Source organism: Lissotriton vulgaris, unplaced genomic scaffold (genome assembly GCF_964263255.1).
Source record: "Lissotriton vulgaris unplaced genomic scaffold, aLisVul1.2 SCAFFOLD_9044, whole genome shotgun sequence".
Classification (NCBI taxonomy): domain Eukaryota; kingdom Metazoa; phylum Chordata; class Amphibia; order Caudata; family Salamandridae; genus Lissotriton; species Lissotriton vulgaris.
This window is the reverse complement of record NW_028241323.1, coordinates 303-23,260: the sequence shown is the minus strand read 5'-3', so window position 1 is coordinate 23,260 and position 22,958 is coordinate 303. Positions and strand designations below refer to the sequence as shown.

General features: G+C 43.7%; 2 protein-coding genes across 2 annotated transcripts; both read left to right on the top strand.

Moving 5' to 3' along the window:
* The first annotated feature begins 1,011 nt into the window (after nt 1-1,011).
* LOC147671994 (uncharacterized) lies at nt 1,012-2,887 on the top strand. Its single transcript, XM_086948068.1, has 2 exons — nt 1,012-1,505; nt 1,809-2,887. The coding sequence occupies exons 1-2, from the start codon at nt 1,079-1,081 to the stop codon at nt 2,693-2,695; spliced, it is 1,314 nt and encodes a 437-aa protein (XP_086804194.1). The 5' UTR covers nt 1,012-1,078; the 3' UTR covers nt 2,696-2,887.
* A 9,399-nt stretch (nt 2,888-12,286) lies between these two features.
* LOC147671993 (uncharacterized) lies at nt 12,287-21,584 on the top strand. The gene is made up of 3 exons (XM_086948069.1): nt 12,287-12,461; nt 19,886-20,224; nt 20,528-21,584. The coding sequence occupies exons 1-3, from the start codon at nt 12,287-12,289 to the stop codon at nt 21,412-21,414; spliced, it is 1,401 nt and encodes a 466-aa protein (XP_086804195.1). The 3' UTR covers nt 21,415-21,584.
* The last annotated feature ends 1,374 nt before the right edge of the window (nt 21,585-22,958 follow it).

Here is a 22,958-nt window from a genome sequence, read left to right as displayed (position 1 = left end):
TGCTCCAAACCACTGTGTCTTTGCCTGGGCAAGTGTGGGCATATTTATACCTTGAAGGTGTCGAGTTTGACGTAAGGTTGGGCATAATAACGTCATCAAAGACTCAGTTCTTTGAAAACTCCATGAGTTCTTGGATAAATCAATATTCAAGCAAGGGGAGGTCCCTGACTGCTGAAGGCGGGTTTCTCCAAGACTCGATTTCCCAACAACCCACAAGGGTAGTTTGGAAACACTGGAGCTGGATTTCTCGGAGGGAGAAAAGACAGCGTCTCTCTCAGTGCATCTGCTGGAGGGTCGGCTTCCTTCGGCACTTGCTGTAGCAGGGCGCGTCAGGCAAGTAGATAGTCAAACTGCTCCAAAATACCACTTGTTTGCTTGGGCGAGTGTGGGCATATTTATACCTTGAAGGTGCCGACTTTGACGTACAGTTGGACATAATAACGTCATCAAAGATTCTCAGTTCTTTGAAAACTCCATGAGTTCTTGGATAAATCAATACTCAAGCAAGGGGTAGTCCCTGACTGCTGAAGGCGGGTATTTCCAAGAAATCGTTGTGGATTTTCGGAACTACTGTAAGTAGCCCTTCGGTATTTGGACTGCAAGAGCTATGCCTAATATAGCTAGGATTTCTATGCCTATATAAGGATATGGGGCCAGATGCATCATGCAAACAAATAGCGAATCCTTAATTGCGATTATTAAGGAATCGCAAATAAGGACTCGCTATAGCCAATGCATGATGTGGATAGCGAAAAATCAATGAATCGCTAAAAATCGCTAAATACTTTAGCGATTCCATGTAAAGTAATCGCAATAGTAAAATAATTCCAATCACGCATTTTGCGATCCCGCAATTTGCGTAATCGCTAATTGCGATATCGCAATTAGCGAGTTCGCTAAAAGCGGGAGCGTGAAAAACTACAGAGTCGCATTGGGAGCAGGCTGATGACATCACAACTAGGAAGTCAATCAGCCCATGCTGCCACCTGTGCACAGTTGAACTCTGAGGCAGAAGCTGAGTGCAGGGAGTGAGAGCAGAAGCAAACAAACAGCAGGTTGCTAACTGGTGGAGACAGCCATGTCCCAACCAGCCACAGAGGAGGGAGCAGTGGCCAGGAAGCGCAAAATAAAATTCAGTGAGGGTGAACTTGACATCCTCATTGAAGAGGTTGCAAACAACCACGAAAAGTTATTTGGCAAGCTCTCCCTTAAAGTGCCAGAGGCAGACAAGAGGAGAATCTGGACCAGGATCAGGGACAAGGTGAATGCTGTGGGGGTCACACACCGCAGCATTGATGACCTCAAGAAGCGCTGGTACGACCTGCGCAGTCGTGCAAAGGAGAAGGTTGCTGAAAGGCTGAAGGAGGCGAAGGGGACTGGAGGAGGAGGCCCAACAGTCCCAGACAACACACCCCAGGAGGACATGATTGAGGGCACTATTGATCCTGAAGCAGTCGTAGGAGTGACAATCCTGGACACATCTGGGGCAGCCTGTAGCACACAAGGTAAGATGCATGACTATCAACAGCACAAAGCACATACTGATAGTGCCCAAATGTGATTTCACCTGCTAAAATTACAGCTAAAATAGTCCTGCACACATTTAACATAGGGAGCCCAATGCATCATGGGACTTGTAGTCAGTAGTACCCATGTGCCAGTTGGAATCCAACACAGTAAGCCCAAATGCTAATAATAAGCAGTACAGTGATAGATGAGAGACAGTCATAACAGAAAAGTGTCATTTTATTAAGGTTGTAGAACTATTGAAACACATGTATATAACATAGCACTGTTTCACATCACAGATGCAGCTGAAGGTAACACTGATGACAGTGATGTTGAAGAGAGCACACAGCCCAATCAAGAGACTGCGGCATCAAAACCTGTGTCACCACCATCCAAAGGAAAGGCACCAGCAAGACGCAGGGCCACAGTTGCACCACTACAGCCAATGGAGGTAGAACAGCATACATCTAGCACACCTACTACAAGCCGTGAAAGTGCCAGTCACACACCAACACCGCAGGCACATGTCCGGTCAGGATCACGACGCAGACCAAGGAGCCCTACTTTGTCCCAGGAAGCAGGAAGTCACAGTCAGTGGGGTGGCGTGGAGTCGCAGATGGTGCGGGTTCAGCGCGTGCAAGCTAGGCACATGGGAGCAATCGACCTGCAGATGACGAAAATGAACAGTAACATCACTGCAATGGCTGACAGTGTGAGGGAGCTCACAACTGCCATAGTGGAGGCTCACAGGGAATCCAACAACGCCCTCCTGGAGGTTGCACGTGTGATGCACGAGGGACACAATTCACAGAGGAAGAGGCATCGGCAGTTTCTCGCATGCATGGAGGCTTATACCAAGTCAAACACCAAGATAAGCACTAGCGTGTCACACCTGTCACGTCGGTCTGTGGGAATGCAGATTGACATGGCCCATTGTTGTGGGGATGTGTCCAAGGCACTGGGGCAAATTACTACAGCTGTGGAAATGATGCAGGCTAGCACTAGTGTTCAGGGCGACGTTACAGGGGAAGAGGGTAGTGAGGCTTCCAGCCTGAGCAGCATCAGTGCGCCACTCAACACTGTCAGGAGGAGCAGTAGCCGTAGGCAGGCACCTCCCGCAGCATCTACGAATGCAGATGCTGAAGCAGGAGAAAGACATTTGGGTGTGAGAGGGAGGAGACGGTAAAACAAATTGGAGGGGTGTTAGACCTCATGGTGACGTAACCATGTTCAAGACATTCTTAGTGACTGCATGACAAGTCCTTAGTGTGTCTCCTCTGTCCATTGGTGCATGGGGTTAATGTGCTAATGGACAGCATTTCAGGTTGTATTGACACCCCATACCGCCAGCCGTGATAATAAATAGTTAACCTACAAATGCAAATGAGTGTTGTGTGTCATTGTTACATACCTTAGAAATAATGCTGGGTGATGTCTGCACGTTTCCTCTGTCCCTCCGCTGAACTGGCAATATGTGCACGGCGTGGTTGTGCTGGGGGCTGGTTGCCCTCTGTGTCAGATTCCTCGATGGGGATGCCTCTCCTTGTTGCTATGTTGTGCAACATTGCACATGCAGCAATTATCCTGCAGCAGGTTTCCGGTTGGTACAGCATAGCTCCTCCAGTTTTATGCAGGATGCGAAAGCGACTCTTGAGCAATCCAAATGTCCGTTCTATAACGTTACGTGTCCTGATGTGGGCTGCATTGTACCTCTGTTGTTGTGGACTGGCTGGGTTCAGGTAGGGAGTCAAGATGTAATGCCTCACCGCGTATGCACTGTCACCTACAGAGTAAGAGGCAAGATGTCAGAGTCACTTATGCATTGCCATGACTAAGTCAGTGATGTGTATAGTATTGCACTTACCTAGCAGGTGTCCATTGCCAAAATCTCCCCTGAGCAGACGTGTGTGCAAGCCGCTATGGCGGAAGATGTATGAATCGTGAGTGCTTCCTGGGTATTGTGCGACAAGGTCGGTGATGATGTTTTCCGCATTGCACACTGCTTGAACATTGATTGAGTGATATGCTTTACGGTTGCGGAATATATACTCATTCACGGCAGGGGGACATATGGCTACGTGGGTGCAATCAATGCATCCAATCACGTGTGGGAACCTTGCTACTTGGTAGAAGTCCTGTTTTGTTTGGCTCAATTCCTGTGGGGTTGTGGGGAAGGAGATGTGGTTGTTGATGACAGTCATCATGGCGGCCAGGAAGGATTTGAAGAACCGCGAAAGGGAGCTCTGTGATACCCCTCCTGCTTCTGCCACTATGTCCTGGAAGCTACCTGAGGCAAGGAGGTGGAGGCTACATAGCACCTGGACATGAGTAGGTATAGCCTGGCTCCTATGTGTTTGGCGCTGCAATAGTGGGTCCAATTCATCTATTAAGTCCAGTATCATAGCAGCATTCATCCTGTACTTATCATAAATTTGCTCAGCTGTCTGTCCTAACAATGTGATGCGCAGACGGAAGATTCTATCCTGGATTCTCCTTCTGGCCTGGCCTGCTGCAAGTATCCTTCTCCTCCTCGCAAATATGTAGAGTCCTGCCATTGTGGAAGGCCACTGGGGCCTCATGGGAGTGTTTAAATACACCTCTGATGTCAGGCAGGTGAGTGGGAATTTTTTTTTTTTTTTACCACCTGATTGTGATTCCCTGTAAACTGCTCTTGCTAAATAGCGAATAATGACGGAATCGCAATTTGCGATATTACATGCATGGGAAAATGCGATTTTATAGCGAAATCCCTATTTGGATATTGCGATTTCGCTATATTTATCGCAATTTCTTGGTTTCTCGCTACTTGCGAGTCGCAAATGGGGTTTGGCTTTGATTCTGCGATTATATAGCGATTTCGCAATTTTGCGTTTGCGAATTTGCTTTTTCTAGCGATTTCTCTTCATGCATGCCGTTTCTTTCCATTGCGATCGCAATTGGTAATTCGCACCAGTTGCGCTCGCAATTTTGGTTGATGCATCTGGCCCATGGTGATTTATACCTATATAAGGGCATGAATCGGGAAACTTACAATAGGGTCCTAAAATGATACATGACAATCTCAGCAGGCCAAACAACTCTGTGGTGGCAGAAATTCCAAGTGGGTCACAATTAGTGACCTTTCTCACTTATATTCATGAGATATGTAGAATTGTGACCCACTACCAATCAGTATTTTGCAAACTAGGTTATCAGTATGTAGGTCAGTTCGCAAAATACCACACTGATTGCAAAAAATCTCAAAATGCGCGAATTGTAGCAAGTGTCTTGCGACAATTGCTTTCTACATCTGGCGCATTGTGCTGGATTTTTACTCTTAAAGAGTGCAGATTTCTTACCACACGAGTATATCTTCGACCAAACAAAAAAGATCTTTTGAGAAGTTGCTCTAGGTAGCGTTGTGATAAATTGGTGTTATAAGAACCCTTGAATTATTTTTTCTCTGAAGGTTTTATAGATTTTAAATAGGCTCATTATGTCAGGCATGAAAAGAAAATGATTTTATAAAACATTTCCTCTATTCACACCTTCCAGTCCTATTAAAATACTAGCAGGTCTGCCTTTTGAGATGAGGTGCAAAGAACAAGATGTATTTTCTTTCGCCAGAACTGACTGAGCAGACTAATAGCAGACAAGCGGATCATTAGAAGACATATCAGGCATTTGATGAGCATTCTTTCAATGTTTCCCTTACGTATGATACAGGTTTAAAAGAAATACATCTCTCAAGGAGCACATTTGACTGCGTATTTTTTGGGCTATTTAAAATGATATCTGGATCTCAAAAAATCAGGAGCTCTAGGTTTTTATACCTATGAATAGCACAGACGAGAAGAAATATTACTTCCGTTTTCCAGCATTTTGTATTCTTTCATTAAAGGCAAATGTCAAAGAAATTGAGCTAAAGCTGCTGTAATGCAGTGGACAGGACTAGTTGAAACTATACCAAGAAAAATGAAAAAAGGGACCCCTTTCTCTTTTTGAATGCAGGGGAAAATATTTTTTAGGAGCATGCAGTTGTCCCCGGGATTACTACCTGCCCTTAAACAAGAATTTGCAATGCAATTGGTCTCGCCTTTGGGACCTTAAATGTATTTAGCTATGCAGCACATTAGCCTGGGTGTTGAAACACTGTTCTCTAACATGGAAGGAAAGTAAGCACCAAACTGCGTGACACACCAGGTATGGGAACACATGGAGAGAAGAATTGCCTTTCAGCGGAAATGGTATAGTCCAAAGCTCTGTTTTTATTATAAAATCAGCGCCTTCGTTTGTCATATCACTGAAAATACCAGATTTGAAAAAAATAATATTGTCTACTGGTGCTCGTAGAAGACAATTACTATGGCTGGAATCTAGAGAATGCGAAAGTGATTCTGGTATTTTACTGACCTCTGCTTGTCGTTTTCTATCAAGACAGTTAAATAGAGGCAGTTGAACAGAATAAAAAGTCCCTAACTAGAAGCAGACAAGTCCTCGGGCTGATCTCCAGGACCCACAAAGTACATACATATACAAGTATACAGTAAGAGTAAGTATATACTAAAGTATATACAGGAGGTCCCGAATGCTAGACCTAAAAATGAAACTTAAATGTTTCATTTTTCGTTTTTTAAATGCATCCCATTTTCCTTTAAGGAAAACAGGCTGCATTTTTTTAAAAACTGCTTTATTTAAAAGCAGTCCCAGACATGGAGGGCTGCTGAGCCCAGCAGGCCACCTTCCCTGGGAGGACCAAATAGGGTCGTAAATGGCAAGTGCCAGGAAGGTACATGGCATTTTGCGACTCGCAAATTGCGACTCACAATTGAGAGCAATTTGTCATGGTCGTACATCTGGCCCTAAATATGTGTTACCCTTTCTTCAAAGGTTACAGACTTTAGAACATTGCTTTGAAATTATGTGCCTTTCTTTCAAGTAAGTCTCAAATCTGAAATTATTCTTTCCAATGTTTAGCATTTACTTTAGCAGAAAAGCTATATGCATGAAATAGAAAGCTACAATGTGGTATGAGAACTTTTTGTCATCTGGCACACTTCATAGGATAGGGCAGAAAATGGCATATTAATAATTAAATAAATTGAAACCTATCATAATGAAATTTTAATGTTTGCAGGTGAGACTTTCCTTTCCCCTTCAACACCAAAAAAGGCTTCAAAGCCCAGATTAACTAAAACTTTGCTCCAGGTTTACCTCACTAAAGCAAACCTGATGCAAAGTGTTGTGGTGATAATTACTTTCCAGCGCTACTCAGGATTTGCATTGGAAAGTTGGCCAAAGAAGCGCAAAGTAGGGTCTATGTGCTACTTTGCTTCATGTTGCAACAAGGGGGTGTTATATGGGTGGTACATGTGCAGTGCCATGCAACCACCCATGGATTTTTTCACAATACTCGATGTACTAACATTTTTAGACAGGTATTTGCCCCAAAACGTACACCTTCTTGAGACTGGCCCAATGGTGGAGCAAGCTTGAAACCGCAGTACATTGTTCCGACTTTGCATGTGTGATGCACTATACCACACCCATACAAAGGGGGAAATACTGTAAGCATATTTTTTGCACTGGAAGGTTCCACCTCCAATACTAAACCTATGCTTGATAAAATGGACACACTCCTGCCCTGCTAAACCACTCATATATTTCATCATTCATGATGACATTGTTAATAACATCACTGCAACATCTGCTATTACATAATTGATCACAACACTATGCATCCAGGGGTGCAGATTATAGTTACTTTAGGGCATGTGTCATAGTTACTTGAGATAACAATAACCATGATTTAGGTGTTGCCAAGAATCACAGCTGTGACATCTGGCTTGCCACTTCCAGCCACTGACACTGCGCTTGTTACACCTGACCTCAGAGGTGGCAAAATCAGTGCCAAGAACACAGGGACAGAACTGCATTCCTTATTTTCCGTCTATTTTTCATTATACTAAAAGGGAATATTATTCTATTATTTTTTATTAGTGTGGTAAAGAAATTGAGCACACTTAAGTGGAAGGGAAAATAGGAGGCACCTATGGTGAGTTAAAATGGCTTAAATGTATTTTGGGTGCATGTTTGCAGTTGAGAGTGTGTTTATATGAGAAAGAATGTGTCTATGTGTGAGCACGTGTGTATGTGTACTTGTGTGTCTGTGTGAGTGAAAGTGAATGAGTATGAGATTGTGTGAAATTGAGGCTCAGATTAACTAAAGTTTGTTACGAGGCAAAGCTGCACCAAAGTTGTTTTTTCCACTTTGTATGTGTGCTATACAATACAGCACATGTACAAATACGGAAAAACAAAAAAAATGACAACATTTCTTCTCTTTACTCCTGCCTCGAGGAGGCAAAAGATTTTGGTGTTCATTCCTGTCTAACAATGTCTGTAGATAGAGATTTGTGTCAAAACCCATGGGTGGTTGCATGGGAATGCTCCTAAACCACTCATGGAATGCTTACTTAACTCAAAGTAATGCAAAGCAGCGCAGATTCAACTTTGTGTCCATTTGGTATACTATCCCACGTAAATCCTTATTTCGATTGGATAGTAAATCCCACCTTAACAGTTTGCACTAGGTATGAGTCACAAAATGGGTACAAACCCAGTGCAAAGCATTAGTAAACCTTGGCCTCAGTTTCAAAGGTGTAAGAGATTGGGGTGTGAACACTGATCAAGCAGCAACCACAATTCTTGGCAGGGTATGGCACAAGCCAACAGTAAATTAACCTGTGCTCAATCCTCTATTAAAGCATTTGTGCAACTTCAAACAGTAATAAAGTGAAAACACCACCCAGAAAGGATCCCACACTAGGTTACAACAAGAGTGTAATTGTTAATACATGGAACAAGATCAACAATAACCAAACTACGATCTGGAGATATGCAAGTTTAAAACTTTCAGTTACAAAAAGCACTAAGCGCCAACTGTAGATATCTGGCTGCACTGACTGGGACAAAGTCATGAGTTCAGGGCAATTGTGAGGGAGCAAGGGACGGCTACAAGGACCCAGTTAGGCCCGATAAAAAAGTACCTCAAATCCAGGTTTGCGAAGCACTGCAAGGGTCTATGTCAAAGATGCATCACTCAGATAAACGGACGCGTTGGTTAGGGACGGGGTGAAGTTGCAGTGCAAGGTTGTTCGACGTCCTCAAGTATCCATTGTCAGGGAATGGCAAAGCAAAGTCCTGCATCAAAGATGTGTTGTCCTTTCGGGCCAATGCGCTGGTTCTGATGAACTGCAACGCTGTGATGTAGACACTGACTTTGTTGTGGATACTGCTGTTGCTGAGTGATATGAAGGCCTGCACAAGGATGCATTGCACAGAGGTGGTTCCAATGGGGTGGTGGGATGCGAGGCAAGTCTTTGGCATGAGAAGATCTATGTAGTGGGGATGATGTGCCGGTCCTTCCTGGGGTTGCGCTCAGATATGTTGGATCCACAGAGGCTAGCATAACACCTTAGGATGACTTCCAAGGGTCCAGGACTTTGATGGTATCACTTGATAGGGTAGACTCAAAAATGGTTGGGGTGAGGCTGTTGCAGACTTCTGCCCCGACCCTCAAGTCAGGAGAACACCTAACTAGTCCTTGGAGTCCTTTTGTGGTCCTAGGGTCAACAAATGCAGGTCCAGCTCTTCTCACTTTCTCACTTTCTCACCCAGGCAAGAATGCAGCAGGCATGAGGTCAGAACAGCAGGGAAGCAGACATTCAGAGCAGATGCACAGCAGTTGGTGTCAGGGTCCAATAGTTATCCCTGTACCATCCTTTGAAGTGGGAAAAGCTTCTACAGGTTTCACTTTGAAGTCCCTAGGCATCCTGCCTTAACTGTCCTGGCTCCAGAATAACTACAGGGTGTATGCAGCCATTTATAGCGAGGCAGGACACAGGCTAATTAGGTGCAAGCAGTGCTGTGCTCAGCTCTGCGCTCCCATCCTGCCAGTGATGGCCCACCAGGCACACCTAAGCTCTCTATTATGTGAGGCTGTCTATGAGGACTACACCCAGTGATGTGACCCAGAGACAGGCTGGAGTCACTGAATGGCTAAGTCCCGAAAATGCTAATTTTCTAAATGTTGCATTTTCAATATTGCAATTTAAAACCCTACTTCACCATGAGACAGAATGTTTTGTTTGTTACAACTCCAAAGACACCAAACATGAACTGGTGGTTACCTGCTACCATTCTAAAATAGTGGTTATTACATGTAATAAGGTGATCCTAATCATAACCTATGGAAGAGGTAGTCCTTGAAGTAGTGAAAACAAATATAAGAGTTTTTTACTAACAGGGTAAAGAAAATGAAAATGCACATGTCCCACTTTTTAAATACATTGCACCCTGCCCTCTATGCTGTTCAGGGCGTACCCTAGGGTGACTTATATGTAATAAAAAGGAAGATTTGGGCCTGATACAAGGTTTATTTTGCCAGGTGAACATGTCAGTTTAAAAACTGCTTACACAGGCTACAATGGCAGAACCAAGACATGTTTAAAGTGCTACATAAGTGACTGGCACAATCAGTGCTGCAAACCAACTAGTAGCATTTAATTTTCAGAGTATGGGCACAGGTAGGGCCACTTTAATGGGTAAATTACATATGCCAATGGGGTATCAGTTAATGTTTCAAGGAGAGAGCCAAGCTCTTTAGCACTGGTTAGCAGTGGTAAAGTGTGGAGAGTTTTAATGCCAGCAAAAACTAAGTCAGCAAAACCGGAGGGTTGAAGGCCAAAAGTTAGAGGGAAAATCATGCCAACAATGCCAGTCTAACAGTAAGTATAAGTAAGTGAGTGAGGATAAGTGAGATTAGGAGAGAATGCATGTAAGTGAGTGAGAATGAATAAGAATGAGTATAAGAGGTAGCAAGAGATTGAGAGTGAGTGAGAGAATGAGTGTGAGTGTTGGTCATGGTACACTGAGCGTAATAATTCCTATTTGGAGACATCCATGGCAAAATACTGGTGCTGGAATAATTTCAGCAATTCTTAGCATGAAGGATACCTGTTAAAATATATTAGCCCTGGCACCCTGAAGGTAAGTAGGTACTCGCAAATTGCTCATGCAATTTAAAGGGTACAATGGTGTCAAAATGACACCCTGAAATTGATCTGTGCACATATGTTGCACACACACATGCCCTAAGGGCATGTGTGTGCGCAACATGAAACTTTGAAAAATGCAGAAAAGTGCATTTTTCAAAGTTTTTGCAAATTACCATGAAGTTCAACTTCATGGTAATTTTCTACTCCTATTAGCGAAATCGCTAATTTTTTTACTTTGATGAATTGCATTTAAGGAATCTCAATTCGCAAAGGGGCAGATTCTGAGAATCTGCCCGTTTGCGACTTATTTTTAGTTTATGCATGTGGCTTTTAAAGACTTAAGGTCAAAGGGACACAAAAAAATAAAAAATAAATGTTATTCCCCCTTTTCTAAATGATGGGAAAAGGTATATTGAAAATTGCCAGGAAATAGGCATATTTCAAGGTAGGCTTATAACAAGGTTAAACTAGGTGTGTTGGTGCGGGCGGCGGAGGTTTATAGGGTCCGATTGCTCAGATGTTTTCATCCTGGCTCTTGTGGAGCTAGGTAGCCTCAATAATATGTGGGGTGTGGAGGTTGGAAGATGGGGTCAAAGGGGGAAGGGAGCAGCTGCAGGGTTGGGGCAGAGGTTGGCAACTACTGAGCTAGTTTTTCTTTTGTGTTTCTCTCTCTTTTTTGGTTTTGATCAGAGGAGCTTAAAAAACATGCAAAAATATATCGAGGAAGCTAAGAATAGCTACAATTAATATTTGCGTCCTTAATGACTTTAAAAAATGGCAGTGCTTCGCCTACTTAAAGCTGCCATCATATGTATGCAGGAAACGCATATTGAAAGGGCTCAGATTCACCTGTTAGACACACTGGGATATAAAGTGGTAGGGGCCACGACACAAAACACACGGACACGTTTCATAGCGATTCTCTCAGCTAATCATATGATTCAGTTTCCATGCACAGCTGTTGATTACGATGGGAGGTGGGTCATCACAGAATGCTGCAGAGAGAATGGAGATACAACTCGTTAGCTATGATTTAGGGAAGTATCTTGGATGACCTGGTCATTTTTGATCAAAGGAATAATGAGCTGGCCACATGGCCTTTAACCCTGCTTATATGTGGAGATTTTAATATAAACTTACCTGCCAGCAAGAATATTAATACTGATAAGAAGTGGATGTATAAAGGTAGGAAACCTAAGGTACTAAGAGCTTTGATGACATTATGCCATGAACAAGCACTTACCGATGTCTGGCATGCACAATGCCCTCAAGATCATGGATATGCATATTATTCCTTTCCACATAACAAACTTGTGAGGTTAGATTATATGTTTGCATCCCACTCCATTCTACACCTTTGTTAAATAGAAAAAGCACCCTGTATAATAGCAGACCACAATCCCCTGGTAGTTGAATTTAAAGGGACAGGGTTGGGAAGTAGAAGAATGACTAATTGGAGCTTTGAACGCTCTTTACTTATGAGCAACGACTACTGCACACATATGAAATTGTGGATCCCTCAATTTCTTAGAGAGAATTTAGGGAGCACAGGGATAGAAGTAGTGTGGGATGCACTGAAAGCATCAATATGAGGAGAGACACTTAGGTTTTCATTGTCTAGGAAAAAAGAGAAACATCAATTATTAAGTGATAAACAGAGGTGCCTGGCGAGGGCAGAAAAAGAATTGATAACAGTAATTAAAGATGGGGGAGATCCTACAGACTCGCTTGCAAAAATAATGGCAGCTAAATCATCACTTATGGAGATAATAGCAAAAAAAGCAGCAGATAGACTAACTGCATGGAGACAGGAAGTTTATGAATTTAGCGAGCAGGTTGGTCACCACCTAGCGATCAAAGCAAGACAAAATGCCACACAGAATTCAATTGCAGCTATTAATGATCCTTTACAAGGTAAAATTACTGAAGGGATTTGTAAGGTATTTTATCTATAATATCAAGAACTGTATTACGAGACCAATCCTGATAACTTGAAAGACATTAAGATATATCTTGATCAACCCCTATCTGCACGACTATCTCAAGACGAACAGATGCAAATCGAAGAGGCCCCTCAGTGGATTGATATTTTACTACACATTAATAGCCTCACTAGTGGCAAAGCCACTGGCTTAGATAGTATCCATATGGAATTCTATAAGAAGTTTTCGACTGAACAGAAGGGAGGTATGCAGCAGCTAATCTAGCATGTATATAAAGGGGGGAGGCCGCCTGAATCATGGACACAAGCAGAAATAATCATTTTTCTCAAAAAGAATAAAACATCTCTAGAACCTGGCTCTTATTGCCCGATTACATTGATAAATGCTGACAGCAAGATTTATTCTAAAATCCTAGCTGTTCGTCTGGCGGGGGTAATTCACAAAGTAGTATCACCAAGACAACATGGTTTTATTCCAGGACGTGGTACTATAGATCACATTAGAAGGTCTATATCACTCTTTGATGCCGCTAACATTACCAGGGATCCTACTGCGCTAATTTTGCTTGATGCTGAAAAGGCCTTTGACAGGGTCTCTTGGTTCTTTTTATGGGAGACCCTGGCAAGGGTCGTAATTGGCCAAGGACTTATACAGGCATTTAAGATGCTTTATTTTCAACCCACATAACAAGAGGCACCCGGCAGGGATGCCAGAGCTCACCGCTTCTGTTTGCCCTACATATAGACCCTTTCCTAAAACAATTGAAGGCTAATCCAAAAATTAGCCCTATTATCTCTCAGGGCTGGGAAACTAAAGAATTGGCCTATGCCTATGATGTAGCTATACTGACTGCTTACCCGGAAATAACTATGATTTAGGTTGATGCAGAGACGGTGAGATTATGACAACGCTCTGGATGTTCTCTTAATAGAACAACATTATAGACACAAATTATATGTAAGAATGTCGCCATGGATAATGACATTAGATAGGTTGATAAGGACACATATCTTGGAGTCAATATTATGACTAATATAGAACATTTTGTTGAAGATAATATTGATCCTTTGATATCTAAAATTAAAGCCGAGTTAGTCAGGTTGCAAAATCTACATTTATCAATTATAGGTAGATGCAATATAATTAAAATGCTTTTCTCTCCTAAATTTCTATATTATTTAAGAGCAATACCATTAGAATTTAGTATCAACTGCTTGAAAAAAATTGAAAATTTGTTTTCATGATTTATTTGGGCATATGAAAAGCCAAGAAGGGCTTATAAATACTTAACTTTGCCAAAAGAAAGGGGTGGACTGGCTCTGCCAAATATAAGATTATGTTATTGGGTTATTACTATTAGGGAAATACCAAAAGAAAGATCTTTAGAGGATACACCGACACCAATTGAACTTGTAATGGGTGAAGAGGCATGGAGATTACTGAATAACTGCCACTATAAGAAGGTGCGTTTTAAGACACTGGCTGGTGGATTTAAAGTTTTGAAATCGATTCGTAACGTGTTGGGATTAGGTTGATTAAATTGTTATACACCAATCTGTAATAATCATAATTTGCTGACATTTTTCAAAGACTCTATAGTTAAAAAATGGCAGGGAAAAGGCCTATCCAAATTGGGGGATTTTTACTCAGTAACAGATATAGTGTCATTTGATTTGAGCTGATTTGATTTTTAAATTTATAGAGCGCAACAAATGCCCGGAGGCGCTGAGGACTCGGAAACGTGTGAGGCTAGCATGTGAGTAGCATTTGAGGTCAGATTGGAACAACCATGTTTTTACCGCCTTCCTGAAGGCTTTAAGATCTCAGCTGTTTTTAATTGCTACTGGAAGAAGGTTCCAGGATTTGGCAGATCTACACAAGAAACTCCTACCTCCCCATTGTGCTTGTTTGATCCTAGGAATTTGCAACAGTTTTTGTTGTGCAGATCTGAGGTTTCTAGATGGTGCATAGTATTTTATGCGCAATGTCAAGTACGAGGGGCCCTTTCCCTGGAGTGCTTTTAAGGTAGTGTTTAAATACTATTTGTTTCTTAACCGGTAGCCAGTGCAAATCCTCTAGCTGCCGGGAGACTGACTCATGTTTAGGGATATTCAGAATCAGTCTCACTGCTGCATTCTGCAATCGTTGTAGCTTTTTCAGGAATGGAGTTTGGATCCCTAAGTAAAGTGCATTGCCATAATCCAACCTGGAAATGGCACGGCCAGTCACCACTGTCTTTAGAGCCTCGGGAGGAATGAAGGCACAAATCTTCCTAATCATTTTGAGGATGGCCCAGAAACTGGAAGTAAGGCAATTGAGTTGACTGTCAAACATCAGTCTACAGTCAAACATGATCCCAAGGTTTTTGCCTTTGAGACGGGTGTAGGACATTCACCCAGCTCTGAAGGCCACCAGTTCGGAGTCCAGGCCAGAGGGTTGGCGCCCAGCAGCAGCACTTCGGTCTTACTGCAGTTAAGTTTAAAACAATTGGATTGCAACCAAGAGTTGACATGGCGCATACAGTTGTTGAAACGATCGGCAGTCTCCTCCACACTTTTGGTTACTGAGACGACTACCTGGGTGTCGTCTGCGTATGAAATTACGGAGAACCCATACTGTCTTATCAGCACGGCCAAAGGTGTTACCTAAATGTTAAATAACGTAGTACTCCACATTGCAGATTAAAAGTTTGAGAGCTAGATTCATTTAGTTTGACTCTAAAGGATCTCTCTGTGAGATAAGATGTTAAAAGAGTCGTGGCAGAGTCTTGAATGTCAATATCAGACAATCTGGTGATTAAGATTTTATGATTGACTGCAATAGATCTAATAGTATTAGGGCGGCCTTCTTCCCGCCTTCATCCAGTGTCTTCCTAAGCTCCTCTTTAGCAGTGATTAGGGCAGTTTCGGTTCCATGGCCCTCTCTAAACCCGAATTGTGAGTGATTGAGCAAAATATTGGTGGAGATGTAGGCTAAAAGCTGAATGTTCAGTAGTTTCTCCAAAACCTTGGAACAAAACGGGATTCTGGAGGTTGGTCGATAATTACCGGGTTTAGCTGGGTCCAGATATGATTTTTTTCAGCAAAGGTAGTAGAGATGCTGTCTTCCATGCTTTAGGAAACTTCCCGTGAAGTATGATCTCAGAGAATAGATCATTTAAATAACTAGCCCCCTACTGAAACTACAGGCCACCCACCACAATAACATTTTAAAAAATTGCATAACAGTGCAAATAAATCCAGGTGCATGGCCCCAATCAAACAAACAACACAATTTTTTCAACTGACTTGTAAAATCTCAAATACGAAGTCTCTAAATCCAATGGTATATGCAGCAGACACAAAGAGTAATCCTTCCAGCTCCAAATCCAAATCAAAAGTGACCAGGAGATGGAAACGGTACCGGGAGAGGCCTGCTGGACAGGAAGAGGAAGTTGGAGACTTTGGGGCACTTCCTTCTAGTTGGAAAAAAATAATAAAATATAAGTACTCCTCGCACAAAAAAACCAACACCCTATTTGAGGCGGTTTTAGGGGAGATTTGGATGCTTCTCGAGAAGAGAATCTTCCCCAGATTGCAGCCGCAGTAGATCCAGCACGTTTGGGATCGTGTACAGCAGAGAGCATCTGCCAAGGCATGCCCAAATAATGTGTTGGCAACCGCAAAATCTCACAGTAGCATGTGGGTGGCTAGCAAATCTCACGGCTCTGAAAATCTCATGGGCGATCACGAGTACCTGGCAAGTCACTCCCACGTGCGCGAAAAGACATTTCGAGTGCACTTATAAAAAGAAAATCTGCTCCAATGCAGAATGCGGAGTTTATCTGCAATGCTGCATTCTCTGCACAACACAGTTGCCGAATTCTGCAAACTCCATGAGGGACGTGGAGTTTTACGCCCCGATCTAACATTAAAAAACAACTTCAGGACTGAATCCAGAAGATATGTTAAACATTTGAAATAAGTGTTACCATTGTGAAATGCCCAAACAAAGGAAACAGGCTCTCACTTTAAACAAATGCAACAATTCAGTAATTGTTGACACACATTGATTCCTAATGTAATTTTCTAAATAAATATGCTTTTTCCCTTGTTGACACACTTTATAAAGAAATTTCTGCTTTATATTTTTTTCTGTGACATAAGGTCACTATTTAAAATAACAAATCAAAACAAAGTAAAAATGGTTCAAAGAAAAGATCATAAATGAAATAGGAGTGATAATGGGAAATTACAAGACTATGACTAAATCATTTGTAAAGTTGCTCCCTACATGCATTAGATAACGATAAAAATTAATCAAAGTTTGAAAGACTTGAAGCAGGTGAGATCTGATAATTTTGAAAAAAATTTGAAAAACAACTTCATGATCTGTTGTATTTACATAGATACAATAAGACTATTGCATATGTCTTTTCAGCATCTTCAGGAGCAGGTAAAGAGACATTGGCAACAAAGGTGAGTCCACGGACACCGATGGACACAGTGGTATGGAGAGTGAGGGGACTGGAACGGCAGCTACCAGCTTGTCACTGTCTTTGGAGGACTCCACAAGCGACCAGTCCCTAGTGGTGGTGGACCCTACAGGACGTGTACCAACTGCCTCTATGTCCGCCACCGAGAGACCCACCTTCACCCTCCCTCTTGCTCCCCCATTGGTTAAACCCAGCCCACTAAAAAGGCTAGGGTCTCCTTCGCCACATGCACCTCACCCCCTGACCATGTCACCCCAGCTGCGCTGAGTGAGAAGTACATTGACCTCTCACATAGCATCTCTGTAGGCCTGACTTTGATCATAAAGGGCACCAAGACCTTTGTTTGCTAAGATAACCTCCTGACTGCAGCCTCCTAACCAGCACAACCTGGTGCCCCAGCTCAGGTTCCTTGCTCATCCCAAATCCAAAGTCTCACCCCATCTCAATCACATTTACTTCTTTCAGGCACCCACTCAAACAGACACAAGGAATACACTCACACATCCATGTAAACATAAACACTCGAAGAATCACAAACAAACACCCAAACAACATACAAACACTATTTACACTAAACCGACAGGCACCACAGCCACCACTGCACTCACACCTACCACAATCACCAGCACACCCACCAGCATCACAACTGCCACCACACACACAACCACCACTACCACTATCACACTCACAACCACCACCACCAGCACACCCTCAAGCACCACAGCTACCAGCACACCCACAACCACCAGCACATTCGAAGCACCACACCACCACTACACCCACAAGCATCTCCACAGCCACCACACCCACACCAACCACCAACAGCACAGTCATCTATCAAACACACTCACAGAAAGCACCACTACTGTAGTGTAGTTCCTATATTCCGAATAGGCTCTGCGCATTGGAATAATATATACTATAGATTTGACATAGGACTTAGGTCGACTGGGTCTCTATCAAATATATTAGTCTTAATTGTGAGTGCCAGCTAGCTCAGAGGTCACTAGAAACTTTCTCGAATAAACAAGAAGGGATTCGTTTCTGACAACAGCATAAACATGACAACTTGGTTTCCCAAGAATAAGAAATATATCTCTAGAGTCGCGGAAACAACAGATAGTTATTTCACTTAGTCAATCGTGCATGCTTCGTTTCACCAGAGGTGCAGAGAAATAGAGAGGTGGGCGTTTCAACAAAATTATTTATTGAACAGTCTTCTTTCTCATGCAGAAGAAATGAACTGCTACAAATGTAATACTGGTTGCGAAGTACAATGCATACAGTACGAAGAGTATTATAAAATAATACTGTAAATGCATGATATGTTTTCTAAGCCATAAAATTCATAGAAAACATACATTTATAAATACAGAATAAAAAAGTACTCAACTGGTGCTTCTAAAATACGCCTACCCCGGTGTACCTAACCTAAGTCTAGTACGAGGGAAGAAGTAAGTGAGGTGTAGCTTAGTTTTCAGTATTCTTTGCCAAGAATCTATCCAAGAATTCTCTAAGGGTCTAATCAGCTCCGTACCTTGGTTTAGAATGAAGGAGGTCTGGTATCTCTCTCTCTCTCTCGCTCTCTCTCTCAGGACTCAATTTCCCAACAACCCGCAAGGGTAGCTTGGAAACACTGGAGCTGGATTTCTCGGCAGGAGAAAAGACAGTGTCTTTCTCAGCGCGTCTGCTGGAAGGTCGGCTTGCTTCGGCACGTGCAGCGGAAAGCTGTGTCGTGTAGGTAGATAGTCGAACTGCTCCAAACCACTGTGTCTTTGCCTGGGCAAGTGTGGGCATATTTATACCTTGAAGGTGTCGAGTTTGACGTAAGGTTGGGCATAATAACGTCATCAAAGACTCAGTTCTTTGAAAACTCCATGAGTTCTTGGATAAATCAATATTCAAGCAAGGGGAGGTCCCTGACTGCTGAAGGCGGGTTTCTCCAAGACTCGATTTCCCAACAACCCACAAGGGTAGTTTGGAAACACTGGAGCTGGATTTCTCGGAGGGAGAAAAGACAGCGTCTCTCTCAGTGCATCTGCTGGAGGGTAGGCTTCCTTCGGCACTTGCTGTAGCAGGGCGCGTCAGGCAAGTAGATAGTCAAACTGCTCCAAAATACCACTTGTTTGCTTGGGCGAGTGTGGGCATATTTATACCTTGAAGGTGCCGACTTTGACGTACAGTTGGACATAATAACGTCATCAAAGATTCTCAGTTCTTTGAAAACTCCATGAGTTCTTGGATAAATCAATACTCAAGCAAGGGGTAGTCCCTGACTGCTGAAGGCGGGTATTTCCAAGAAATCGTTGTGGATTTTCGGAACTACTGTAAGTAGCCCTTCGGTATTTGGACTGCAAGAGCTATGCCTAATATAGCTAGGATTTCTATGCCTATATAAGGATATGGGGCCAGATGCATCATGCAAACAAATAGCGAATCCTTAATTGCGATTATTAAGGAATCGCAAATAAGGACTCGCTATAGCCAATGCATGATGTGGATAGCGAAAAATCAATGAATCGCTAAAAATCGCTAAATACTTTAGCGATTCCATGTAAAGTAATCGCAATAGTAAAATAATTCCAATCGCGCATTTTGCGATCCCGCAATTTGCGTAATCGCTAATTGCGATATCGCAATTAGCGAGTTCGCTAAAAGCGGGAGCGTGAAAAACTACAGAGTCGCATTGGGAGCAGGCTGATGACATCACAACCAGGAAGTCAATCAGCCCATGCTGCCACCTGTGCACAGTTGAACTCTGAGGCAGAAGCTGAGTGCAGGGAGTGAGAGCAGAAGCAAACAAACAGCAGGTTGCTAACTGGTGGAGACAGCCATGTCCCAACCAGCCACAGAGGAGGGAGCAGTGGCCAGGAAGCGCAAAATAAAATTCAGTGAGGGTGAACTTGACATCCTCATTGAAGAGGTTGCAAACAACCACGAAAAGTTATTTGGCAAGCTCTCCCTTAAAGTGCCAGAGGCAGACAAGAGGAGAATCTGGACCAGGATCAGGGACAAGCTGAATGCTGTGGGGGTCACACACCGCAGCATTGATGACCTCAAGAAGCGCTGGTACGACCTGCGCAGTCGTGCAAAGGAGAAGGTTGCTGAAAGGCTGAAGGAGGCGAAGGGGACTGGAGGAGGAGGCCCAACAGTCCCAGACAACACACCCCAGGAGGACATGATTGAGGGCACTATTGATCCTGAAGCAGTCGTAGGAGTGACAATCCTGGACACATCTGGGGCAGCCTGTAGCACACAAGGTAAGATGCATGACTATCAACAGCACAAAGCACATACTGATAGTGCCCAAATGTGATTTCACCTGCTAAAATTACAGCTAAAATAGTCCTGCACACATTTAACATAGGGAGCCCAATGCATCATGGGACTTGTAGTCAGTAGTACCCATGTGCCAGTTGGAATCCAACACAGTAAGCCCAAATGCTAATAATAAGCAGTACAGTGATAGATGAGAGACAGTCATAACAGAAAAGTGTCATTTTATTAAGGTTGTAGAACTATTGAAACACATGTATATAACATAGCACTGTTTCACATCACAGATGCAGCTGAAGGTAACACTGATGACAGTGATGTTGAAGAGAGCACACAGCCCAATCAAGAGACTGCGGCATCAAAACCTGTGTCACCACCATCCAAAGGAAAGGCACCAGCAAGACGCAGGGCCACAGTTGCACCACTACAGCCAATGGAGGTAGAACAGCATACATCTAGCACACCTACTACAAGCCGTGAAAGTGCCAGTCACACACCAACACCGCAGGCACATGTCCGGTCAGGATCACGACGCAGACCAAGGAGCCCTACTTTGTCCCAGGAAGCAGGAAGTCACAGTCAGTGGGGTGGCGTGGAGTCGCAGATGGTGCGGGTTCAGCGCGTGCAAGCTAGGCACATGGGAGCAATCGACCTGCAGATGACGAAAATGAACAGTAACATCACTGCAATGGCTGACAGTGTGAGGGAGCTCACAACTGCCATAGTGGAGGCTCACAGGGAATCCAACAACGCCCTCCTGGAGGTTGCACGTGTGATGCACGAGGGACACAATTCACAGAGGAAGAGGCATCGGCAGTTTCTCGCATGCATGGAGGCTTATACCAAGTCAAACACCAAGATAAGCACTAGCGTGTCACACCTGTCACGTCGGTCTGTGGGAATGCAGATTGACATGGCCCATTGTTGTGGGGATGTGTCCAAGGCACTGGGGCAAATTACTACAGCTGTGGAAATGATGCAGGCTAGCACTAGTGTTCAGGGCGACGTTACAGGGGAAGAGGGTAGTGAGGCTTCCAGCCTGAGCAGCATCAGTGCGCCACTCAACACTGTCAGGAGGAGCAGTAGCCGTAGGCAGGCACCTCCCGCAGCATCTACGAATGCAGATGCTGAAGCAGGAGAAAGACATTTGGGTGTGAGAGGGAGGAGACGGTAAAACAAATTGGAGGGGTGTTAGACCTCATGGTGACGTAACCATGTTCAAGACATTCTTAGTGACTGCATGACAAGTCCTTAGTGTGTCTCCTCTGTCCATTGGTGCATGGGGTTAATGTGCTAATGGACAGCATTTCAGGTTGTATTGACACCCCATACCGCCAGCCGTGATAATAAATAGTTAACCTACAAATGCAAATGAGTGTTGTGTGTCATTGTTACATACCTTAGAAATAATGCTGGGTGATGTCTGCACGTTTCCTCTGTCCCTCCGCTGAACTGGCAATATGTGCACGGCGTGGTTGTGCTGGGGGCTGGTTGCCCTCTGTGTCAGATTCCTCGATGGAGATGCCTCTCCTTGTTGCTATGTTGTGCAACATTGCACATGCAGCAATTATCCTGCAGCAGGTTTCCGGTTGGTACAGCATAGCTCCTCCAGTTTTATGCAGGATGCGAAAGCGACTCTTGAGCAATCCAAATGTCCGTTCTATAACGTTACGTGTCCTGATGTGGGCTGCATTGTACCTCTGTTGTTGTGGACTGGCTGGGTTCAGGTAGGGAGTCAAGATGTAATGCCTCACCGCGTATGCACTGTCACCTACAGAGTAAGAGGCAAGATGTCAGAGTCACTTATGCATTGCCATGACTAAGTCAGTGATGTGTATAGTATTGCACTTACCTAGCAGGTGTCCATTGCCAAAATCTCCCCTGAGCAGACGTGTGTGCAAGCCGCTATGGCGGAAGATGTATGAATCGTGAGTGCTTCCTGGGTATTGTGCGACAAGGTCGGTGATGATGTTTTCCGCATTGCACACTGCTTGAACATTGATTGAGTGATATGCTTTACGGTTGCGGAATATATACTCATTCACGGCAGGGGGACATATGGCTACGTGGGTGCAATCAATGCATCCAATCACGTGTGGGAACCTTGCTACTTGGTAGAAGTCCTGTTTTGTTTGGCTCAATTCCTGTGGGGTTGTGGGGAAGGAGATGTGGTTGTTGATGACAGTCATCATGGCGGCCAGGAAGGATTTGAAGAACCGCGAAAGGGAGCTCTGTGATACCCCTCCTGCTTCTGCCACTATGTCCTGGAAGCTACCTGAGGCAAGGAGGTGGAGGCTACATAGCACCTGGACATGAGTAGGTATAGCCTGGCTCCTATGTGTTTGGCGCTGCAATAGTGGGTCCAATTCATCTATTAAGTCCAGTATCATAGCAGCATTCATCCTGTACTTATCATAAATTTGCTCAGCTGTCTGTCCTAACAATGTGATGCGCAGACGGAAGATTCTATCCTGGATTCTCCTTCTGGCCTGGCCTGCTGCAAGTATCCTTCTCCTCCTCGCAAATATGTAGAGTCCTGCCATTGTGGAAGGCCACTGGGGCCTCATGGGAGTGTTTAAATACACCTCTGATGTCAGGCAGGTGAGTGGGAATTTTTTTTTTTTTTTACCACCTGATTGTGATTCCCTGTAAACTGCTCTTGCTAAATAGCGAATAATGACGGAATCGCAATTTGCGATATTACATGCATGGGAAAAT

Excerpts from the sequence above, each read along its gene's own strand:
- LOC147671994 (XM_086948068.1), top strand. The coding sequence starts at position 1,079 with ATGTCCCAACCAGCCACAGAGGAGGGAGCAGTGGCCAGGAAGCGCAAA. Across the intron at positions 1,506-1,808 it reads GGCAGCCTGTAGCACACAAG|ATGCAGCTGAAGGTAACACT; the intron begins GTAAGATGCATG and ends TTCACATCACAG.
- LOC147671993 (XM_086948069.1), top strand. The coding sequence starts at position 12,287 with ATGGCAGCTAAATCATCACTTATGGAGATAATAGCAAAAAAAGCAGCA. Across the intron at positions 12,462-19,885 it reads TATTAATGATCCTTTACAAG|AGGTTGCAAACAACCACGAA; the intron begins GTAAAATTACTG and ends TCCTCATTGAAG. Across the intron at positions 20,225-20,527 it reads GGCAGCCTGTAGCACACAAG|ATGCAGCTGAAGGTAACACT; the intron begins GTAAGATGCATG and ends TTCACATCACAG.